Genomic DNA, 9,590 nt, shown 5'->3' with positions numbered 1-9,590 from the left:
ACCTCAAACAAAGACACGAGACAACCCTTTGTCCCAAAGGACAACTACGGGACTGCGCATAAATAAAACCCATCCTTTTCATAGCCAGACAATCTTTCTGTTGGGTCGACCCAGAACTTGAGCGTCCCTCGCTCTGTCCAATACATCTCGTCATGGGAAAAGCCGATCGCCCAAACATATGCGAGGATTTTGGGACCAATTGGCTGCTTGTGTCTTAATCTGCCGGTGACATAAAGTTGATTTCTGGTGTATTCCCAGGCCAGTGGGAATTTGTGCCCCGGCCTGACAACTATTATGGGGCCGCCTTTGACATAAAGCCCTACAGGGTCTAAATAGCCCCCATTCTTCGTCTGGGCCAGTGAATGGGTGCTTTGTGCCAGAGATTCATTAAATTGCACCTCACAGCCCCTCGCTAAAATGCTCCTCCAATAATGGAACAGTCCATTTAACTGGAAAAGCTGCCGGAGCTGTTAAATAAAAAAATAAGAAAAAAGAAAAAGAGGAACGCAGGCCAGAAGAGTGTCGAGGCCGACTTTGAGAGAAATGCCGCGTATGAAGGCTCGGCGGGGGCGTCTTTACAGGAAGTCGCCTTGCCAGCCATTGAAAGGGGCCGCCGCCATGTTGCTTCCCAGTGGCAAAGGTTTTTGTTGTTGTTTTTTTTTTCCTGAGTCTGCTTTAACTATTTTGTGCCAGTCGCTCGTTGAATAATTCATCGGGCTACTCTTGGAAAGAGTGCATCTTGAGGTGAGGCGTTTTGGACTTGGAGTGAGGCTGTTAAAACATTCTTTCTCATGCTAATTGCGAGAGTGTGGAAAAAAAAGGACGACAGTGAAAGTGATGGCACTCATCTAATTTTGACAGACTTTTGAATGACTGCTCCACATTAAATATAAATTACATTACAGCCTTATTTGCACAACATGGTTTGCTAGCGATCATAAGAATTGTTTATTAGGGCAATCCTAAAATTGCGGTGACTGAAGTGTCACGCATGGCTAATTTAAATCTCTGACAGGATTATGTCAAAATGGCGTCATCGCAGTCACATGGTGGGGGGGGGCATTGACATCAGCAGAGCATGACGCACACATCCCGGAAACAAGCTGCCATTGTTGTGTCAAGGCCAAAAGGGCACAAGGTTAGGGTTCGGATTGGTTTTATTAAGGGAGGGTGGAATTTTTTCAAATATCCTTTGGGGATGTTAAAATGAGTTGCAACTGTTTTTTAAAGCACTTTTGGGATCTAGAAGTATCATGATTCATCCATAACCTAGAAACTTTTGAGCTGAGGTATACGCTTGCAATTTTCAAAAATAAAATTCAATTTTTAAAGCAAAACAAGAGCGCAGAAATTAGTATCATACATAACATGTAAATAAATAAATGCTTTTTTTTTTATTAAATAACAAGCTAATTATATTAATTATTGCTTATTATTTTGAGAATTACCCAGCTACAAGAAATTGTGAACCACTTGCATAGATCCCCCCCAAACAATAACACACTTTACACATGTTGAGGGCACACATCCATATTGTGGCAATATTGTTCCACATTGACACAATCCAAACACAAGAGAATTCACTTATTCAGCACCCCCCCCTTCCTTCATAGTGACACCCCCAAGCTTTAATCTCTTCCTATATAGTGTGTACGTGTTTGTGTGTGTGGTCCCCCCGGGACCTACTCCCGTGTTTGGCCTCCGGTGAATACTAAATAATGCCTTTGATTGATGGCCACTGTCAGACACTGACGGAATAAACGATCCCTTGGAGTCCTGAGAAAACTTTTTAAGGAGGGCCCTTGGGTGGCGCGGGACCCCGACGGTCCTCCCCTGCGCCGGGCAGTATATCTCGGTATCTGAAAAGTCAGCACAGCTCGCGACAAAGCAGCGACAAGTCCAGCTTTTCTTTTTTCTTTTAAAGGCAACATACCAGAGCTTGAGTTGTTGCCCATGTGCATAGTGTCAGCTTCTTCACTTTGAAGCAGGGGTCTCAAACTGCAGTCCTTGAGGGTGGTGTGTTGCAAGAGGGACATTTGGAAAACATGCAGGAATGCCACACACCGCCAGGACTGGACTTTTGAGACCCCTGCTGTAATGTGAATGAATGCATAAGCTAAATGTTAACAGACTAACTCACCTGTCTTGGTTGAAAGTAAACAAGGATCATTTACACACTGTAAATGGGTAGAGTGGGGGGGGGGGATGAAAAAACAGTTTCACATCTTACGGGCATAGAGTGTCATCAACCTTTACATAATTGTGGTTAATGTTACAGCACGGCAGATATTGAAGATTAGACGCTACAGAATCTAAGTCAGGACTGTCATCTTTCTGTTTGCATGGTTTAACTGTCATCTTTCTGTTTGCATGGTTTAAATGAGAGCGAACCAGTTATTCTGAGCTCGACCCAATGTTGGCATAATATAGATAAAAAGAGAGTTTACTGGTTTACTTACCTAATTCAAAACGGTGCGACACCAGCCTGAAGAGTCGCCGACGAAGTGAGGCAGGACTGAAAAGTCGAAGACACTGCACACGGCACGCAATCAACGAGTCTTAAATAAATAAATTTAATTTAATTAATAAATAACTATCAAATAATGCTTCAGGTACTTAAAGCATGATAATGAACTCCCAATTATGAATTAACCTAGTGTTACTTTTCTATAGAAAGAAAAAAAATGCATTTGAGAAGGAAAACGTATCTAATTGAGGCATACGCACGTGTGTGGCCTATGCTAAGCTAAATAGTAGCTGGCCGTTTACATTTGTATTGACCCACTGTTTCACTTCTAGTTTTACTTATCCAGTCAATGTTGGCATAAAAGAGATAAAAAGACATTTTACTGGTTTACTTACCCAATTCTTAACGGTATAACGCCTACCTGAAGGGCTGCCTTGAAGTATGTGAGGCCGGGAATTCGAAGACGCTGCACACGGCACAAGCAATCAACACGGTCCTAAAAAAAAAAAATCAAATAAAAAAAAAATCGTGAACCCGGAAGTGAACTGCAACCTCATTTCATGACATCATCTTATTTTATGACACCTGTTATTTTATGATTCTCTTTTTTTTTTTTACAAAATTTACAAAAGCCTAACTTGTCCTTAAACTATTGACAGAGGGATAAATGCCTTATTTTGTGTTGTTGCATATATCATATTGGTAAACAAGGTTAGAAGCTAAAAGATAAACTAATGACCTTAACACTACTGAATAAGCTAAACTGTTTGAATTAAGAATCGAAATAAATTAATGTTGTTGTTTTTCAATGGAAATACTGATAATATTTCTTAAAAAGTTGTGAAGCAGCTGAGTGACAAAAAGGTTGGTGGAATAATACCGGTATTTCTTTATTTGGGTGTTGAATACCATGAGAGAGGATTTCACAACAGTGAACCGGCTTCACTTTTACCCTTCACTCGCCCCCCTCAGGAGCTGTATTCATAATATTGCTAGCAAGCGGAACAAACAGCCGGAGAGTGAGTGAATAGTCACCGGGGAGAGGGATCCCGCAGGAAGAGGTCACATGGCAATAACCTCCCGCCACTGGCCTTATTGGCCTCCTCCGACTGTGGACTCTTATTAAATTTCCGTGCCATTGTTCGCGCTCGCTGTGGATGCTTCAAACGTGATAAAGATCTCCCCAGGTTGACTCTTAAAAGGCCACAATCCATATTAAAGAACACAGACCCAACCTGGTCGTCATCATTATCAGGGTAGTTGTGAGAAAAGCCTGATTTTAAACGCTCATAACTGTCTTGGGGAAAAAAATTGTTATTAAGCTAATTTGATGATGCAATTCGGTCCGCATCGGGTGGGCAAAACATCTCAGACAGTTACACAATAACAAAAGAGGCTGCAGCTCCCCCGTGACCCACATAAGGACAAATGCTATTGAAGATTTAAAAGATGAATCCCAATTCTGATTTCATAAAAGTTTTAGTCAGATTTGTAAAAAAAACAAAAAAACACAACAAATTACATCAAAAGCATTTGATTCAAAAACAGAATAAAAAAATCATCTCGGAGTGTTTCATCCGGACTCTGATGCCCTTTGGTGTTTTTTAGTGGCTTGTCTGATCCACTTCCAAAAATAACTCAGCTCCAACATGCGGGCCTCCCTTACGGATGGCGGGTCCAGATCGTTGGCGTAGCGCAGGTCCAGGTGATGCGCGCCGTCCGGAATCATAATGGACACCAGGGAGTCGGACAAGTTCTGCATCACCCCGCCGGACGACCAGGGGTCCAGTCCTCCATTACTGCGAAGTAAAGAAATGTTTCAAATCTTAATTTTCAAGATTCTTCTCAGCTTACCTGAAGATGATGTTGCTGTGCGCAGCGATGTCCTTCCCGCCGAAAACCACGCCCGCCCAGTCGGCTCGCGGCCTGACGCCGAACATGGCGTAGCACTCGTCCGAGAAGGCCTGGAAGTTCCACTCGCCGGGCTCAAACATGTCCATGACTCCATCGGTGCACATGGGCATCACCATCTCGGTGCAGGCCTGAGGAGGAGGAGGAGCTTATTATTGAACAGGAAAATGCGTGACTCGAAGAACTGGGGCGCACCTGATAGTCCCAGCCGAGTATTCCGAGGTTGCTGGTGGCCGTCTCGGAGGTGTTGAGGCAGGAGGCGCTTCCCGTGTAGTTGTAGTAGACCTTGGCCGCTTGGGACACGCCGTGAAGGAGCTGCTTGACGGAAGCGGACGAATCCAAGGCCAGATATTTGCACGCGACCTGGAGCACACAAAAACATGGACGTGAAGAGATGGCCCGATGAGTATGCAGGAATTTTTTTTACATTTCCACCAGTGTGGATCTTTATCAGCATTTTCTGAAGAATTTGGGGGGGGGGGGGGGGTAAAATAATTTATTTGCGGACCCCTTGCGCTATTCCCCCCGCAAGAAAAAAAACCGCTCCACTGCAAATAGCTCACTGTTGTTTTCCTTGCCAAAGTTGGTACTTGTTTTTTTTCCTCCGCATTGACCTCGGCACCTCGTGTTTCTACCTGACCTGGTCACGTGCTGCCCTCCCTGTTGACCCCCCTGACGTCCAACTCGGCAGGCATTATCTACTTTCCCTCTGGCTTCGTGTCTCCACAAGGAAGGCTAAACGGTCATCGGGAGTTTCCTCTAATGTTATGCGACCCCGATGGGCAGCGTAAGCGCTTTAGGCTGAGAAGCTTTTTTTTTTTTTTTTTAATGACAAAACTAATGTGATTATGTGAGCCAGTGTGAGAAAGGCCCATTGAGGGCTTAGAGGTGTTGGCAGAGATGAATGTATAAAGCTAATCCTGGCTGAAAAGTAAGGAGAAGATGGCACCCCCCAGCCCCACACCCGCTCACCCCTTTCCGCTGCTCTTTTTTTTTTTTTTTTTTTTTCTCTTCCACGGTGTAAATCTTCGCTTGGACGTGTCCTAGGCCGTCCTCATCCATCGACCACCACCGAGTCCTCACACAAAAGCCTCAGTAACAAAACTCGTGGGGTTACAAAAACAACAGGGCCCAGTTTTCTTTCTTTTTATTATATATGGGGGGTGTCAATTGGCATAAAGTAACAAAAAATGACAAAAAAGCTCATGCTGAAATGCAAGTTGGCACTTTTTAACTTGCCACAGCTCTGAAGGTTTGCATATTTGCATTTCTAGATTTGGAAGATTCTGTTTTGTTTCCTTGAGTTGCGAGCAAAACAATTGGAGTTACGAGCACTAGATGGCGACGGCGACATTTACCTTTGGCAGGTAGTGCGTGAATTCAATACTTTCAAAAAGAAGCTTTTTACTGCTAGAATTAAAACACCACAAACAAATCTGCTCGCATAATGCTAACACCCAATGCAAAATGCTAGGCTAACAAAACTAGCATGAATGTTGCTATCATAAGTACACCAAAACATCCCTCCGGTTAACGTGGGAGTATTTTTGGTGGGGCGTACACTGGGAGTGCAAGCGGTGATGGATGGAAAGCAAAGCGCTTTTTTGGCATTCTAATCGGGTCGGGACGCTAAAGCCAACAGCGGTCCCTCCTCTTGTTCCGACATGGCTGCCATAAATCCCGGCGAATTTCACATGCAAATCAGGCGCCAGCGCGTTTTATGTGACAAAAGCATTTACAGGCCGCCACAGAGCGAGTCTGCTGAACAACAAGGAGGCATTTGGACGCCTCCTTGTAACAACACACACACACACAACACACACACACACACACACACACACTAGTGGCTGGTCCAGCAGCACTTTAGCATGGGTACCTGGATGGGCCAGCGGGGCAGAGGCTGTAGAAAGTCGGCCTTGTAGGGGTAGTCCACCATGGCCAAGTTCACCCACGTCTCTTGGAGCCAACTCTTGAAGGCCAACACGTCCTTGTCGCTCTTCAGCGGCGCGCACAAGCTGAACTCTTCGGACAGCCACTGCAGACCCGACGCTGCACGACAAAAGACCAAAAGACAATTTTGCCCGTGTGTCGCTTGAACCGAGCCATCCTGCAATGTCTTACCAGTGGCGGAGAGATTATTGATTGCCCTCCAGGACGCGCGGATGTTTGCGTCGCAGTTGGGTCCGCTTTTGGCAAAGTCCCGTGTGACCACCTTGAAGAAGTCCCCGCATGGCACCATACCTGAGAACTGCCAGATTGGCGCAGAGGAGGCCAGAGCACTGATGGAGGGGGGAAAAAAAAAAAAAAATCATGCTTACTGATGTCGGGACACGTTTGTGTCAGTCCTTACCCGACAACCACGTTGGGGTACTTCATCCTGAACCAGGCGGCCAGCATCCCCCCGTAGGATCCCCCGATGCTGATGACCGGGCTGCGCTGGGCTCCGGCTCTGTTGACCTTCACGTGTTGGATGAGGACGGCAAAATCCGCCAGGGCCTGCTCTGCTGTCAAGTAGTTGAGGTGTTTGCTGTCCTGCAGACAAACGGTGGACATTTTCACCGAGGGAGGGGGGAGTGAGGGGGAACTCACTTCCAAAACGTAACACGATCAACCAACTGAGGACTTTGGTAGTCATACCCTACAATTAATTCCGAATCAGCATCTTTGACTTACACTGTAAGACTCCGCTCCAAAAGGCATGGACTCTCCGTAGTAGCGGTGTTCTGCAAAGATCAACATGGCGCCCAGCTCCCCGGCAACATCCCACATGAAGCCCTGGACCAGAATCGAGACTTGTACATGACATGACAAATTCAAAATGGAAACAGTTGCAAGGAACAGCCAATTTGGGGGAGGAGCCCAAATGGATCAAGGCTTACGGTGTTGTTGCAGAACCAGGCGATGTCACCTTCGTTGCCGGTGTAGAACAAAATGGGTCCACCCGGCGAGCGCCACTGCTTGTCGGCCACAAGGTAGCGCTGTTTGAAAGTGCCGTCTTCGACAAAGCCAAAATGATCAATCTGGGGGGGGGCAAAAAAAAATTCAGGTTACATCACACAGCATGTCAAAACATCCTTGACACTTCTCAAATGATTTGTTTATGTTTATTTTGCCCCCAACTACCATCCAAAGTTCCTCCCTCCGTAGTTACAAAAGGAGGCAGTAACTTTAGCAGGCGACAGCAGAAAGATTCAAAGCACGCATTCAGTCTCGCCTTGGCAGCGTGTGGGCGTTCCATAAGAGCGGACGGCCGGGGGGGGGGGGGGAGTCGCTTTGGCAGGTCGGCATGCTCCCGTGGGGTCATGTGCAGTGTAATTGTGAGAACAAAGCACTTAAATGCGGATGCGTGTCCTTTAAAAGGTCACCTTTTTTCTTTTTTTGCTTTTGATGTGAAGCTTAATCAAATGATGTCTCACTATTGTCTCTTAAAAAGGTCACACTATTTCATATCTGCCATGAGTTATGTAGCTGGATTTATTTTAAAACATGGAATCGACAAGCTGCTGCGCTCAGTGTTTTTTTCTGTTGCCTTTTTCTTGCTTTTATTTTGTTTGATCCTCGTATGCAATTGGGCAAATTCCTTAGTGAGATTTGCAATTGTTTTAAAATGGCCTCTTCAAACCAAAACAGCCAAATTCCTATTCAATTTTGGGCTTCAGACTTTTTCTGTGCGTCCAAATCATTTCATGTCACATCTGGTTGCCTGCGAAATAGTGCCACCGTGTGGTCATTTTGAGAATGACTGCTTCGCAGACATCTGTCTATTTGCTTGAAAGCGATGAAAGAGGATTTCCTGTTGAGATGAGCGTGGTGACATTATGCCTTGATTGCACGCAGACAGTGTGGGAAGAAGAAGGCGGCGTGACCCATGACCCTTTAGGGCTCCTGATAATGGAAACTCCTTCTGAGGGGGGAGAAGACAATCGGCCTCGGGATGGAGGAAGGATGCTGGAGAAAGGATGCTGGCTGGGGGTGACTGGAGCGGCCGCGGTAGTAGTTAGTAGCCAGTAGTTAGTGAAAAATGAAGCTTCTCTGTTATACATTTGTAGGTCATGTGCTACTGTTGTTTGCTTACGCCCATTTTTCCTCCTGCTCTGATTCAATCAAAACAGCAACCACAAACACGTGACGTGAATCTGTTGGACGACTTCACAACTGATTTGAAACTCATCAAAGACTAAATTGGCTTTTTTTTTTTCGTCTATTTTGGTCAAGAGAAGAATTCGGGGTACATTGAAAAAAAGTTCAACTCACCTTCTGGTCAAGGTAAAAAGTTTCATAGCTGACGGGGATGTCAGGAGAGTGAAAGGAGGAGGCTCCATGTCTGCGGAACAGTTGCGTTTTGAAGGCGTGCGAAGAGCCAACGAGCAACAAGAGCACCCAGGTGAAGGTAACAATGTCCAAACGTGCCTTCCCGGCCTCTAACGTCATCTTTCTGCAGCGCTGTCAAGACTCCCTCCCGTCGTCAGCACATTGTAGGGAAAGAAGACCGGATGATCCTCACTCCCTCCCTCCAGGAAGTGAATCTGTGCAGTCAGCCATTCTGCAAGTTGTTCTAAATAAAGCAAGATTCATTCTCACGGGAGCAATGTGGATGTGAAGTTCCAATCCTGCATTTGGGTCACATTTCATCATGAATTATTTGCTTAGCCGTCAACATATTGCAAAAGTCAGCAACCGCAAGGTGCTCCTGGGAGTTGTAGTTCTTAACGTGTCCTCAGTGTTCCGGTTCCCAAAATCCGGTCCGGGGGGCATTTTGCAAATACAGCACAGTAGAATATAAACTTGTATTATTTATTTAAATTGACTGGCAACTTCATAGAGGAAGTGGAGACTTCTTCATGGACCATTTTATTTTAATACTAAATAAATAATTGATTATCTTGCTGTCAATCAGTTACACTTCATTTAATAAGAAAATGCATCATTTTAGGCAAAACTGCTCAGATTAATACAATGAGGAAAAATATTTTAGTAATGCATACTCATTTTTAAATGTCATTCATTTAAATGTACATGTAACATTATTAATGGTACCTTTTACTTTTAACATGGGTCATAATGGTAGAACTTGGTTTCAAAGTTTTGAGAACATAAAGCCGTTTAGAGAAACATGACCACCATATTTAGTTGGATTATTTAATATTATACGTACAGAGTACTTAATGGTATGTTTTATACAGAGAAATCTCCCCGTAGTGTTTTCCTACTG

At 44.9% G+C, this 9,590-nt stretch overlaps 1 protein-coding gene across 13 annotated transcripts in view; it reads right to left on the bottom strand.

Moving 5' to 3' along the window:
* The window catches only part of prcp (prolylcarboxypeptidase (angiotensinase C)), a 38,282-nt gene extending 29,241 nt beyond the window's left edge, over positions 1-9,041 (bottom strand). For 2 of the 13 annotated variants that reach the window (XR_015066751.1, XM_085917090.1), the window contains exons 1-11: positions 8,633-9,037; positions 7,258-7,398; positions 7,052-7,153; positions 6,729-6,910; positions 6,500-6,657; positions 6,255-6,427; positions 4,574-4,741; positions 4,322-4,509; positions 4,134-4,266; positions 2,889-2,963; positions 2,460-2,532 (exon numbers count right to left, since the gene is read on the bottom strand). Coding sequence is in view for 12 of the 13 variants with exons in the window: in XM_085917090.1 (XP_085773216.1) it covers positions 2,460-2,532; positions 2,889-2,963; positions 4,134-4,266; positions 4,322-4,509; positions 4,574-4,741; positions 6,255-6,427; positions 6,500-6,657; positions 6,729-6,910; positions 7,052-7,153; positions 7,258-7,398; positions 8,633-8,809 (1,570 nt within the window). In the remaining variant the exon portion in view is untranslated. Of the gene's footprint in view, positions 1-1,584; positions 1,860-1,933; positions 2,559-2,862; positions 2,964-3,927; positions 4,267-4,321; positions 4,510-4,573; positions 4,742-6,254; positions 6,428-6,499; positions 6,658-6,728; positions 6,911-7,051; positions 7,154-7,257; positions 7,399-8,632 lie in introns of those variants that run through there. The other 11 variants (XM_085917085.1, XM_085917087.1, XM_085917091.1 and 8 more) reach the window with 11 other exon arrangements.
* Between the last annotated feature and the right edge of the window lie 549 nt (positions 9,042-9,590).

Source organism: Syngnathus leptorhynchus, chromosome 7 (assembly GCF_054491065.1).
Source record: "Syngnathus leptorhynchus isolate UIUO chromosome 7, UIUO_Slep, whole genome shotgun sequence".
Classification (NCBI taxonomy): Eukaryota; Metazoa; Chordata; class Actinopteri; order Syngnathiformes; family Syngnathidae; genus Syngnathus; species Syngnathus leptorhynchus.
This window is presented reverse-complemented; position numbering and strand designations above follow the sequence as displayed.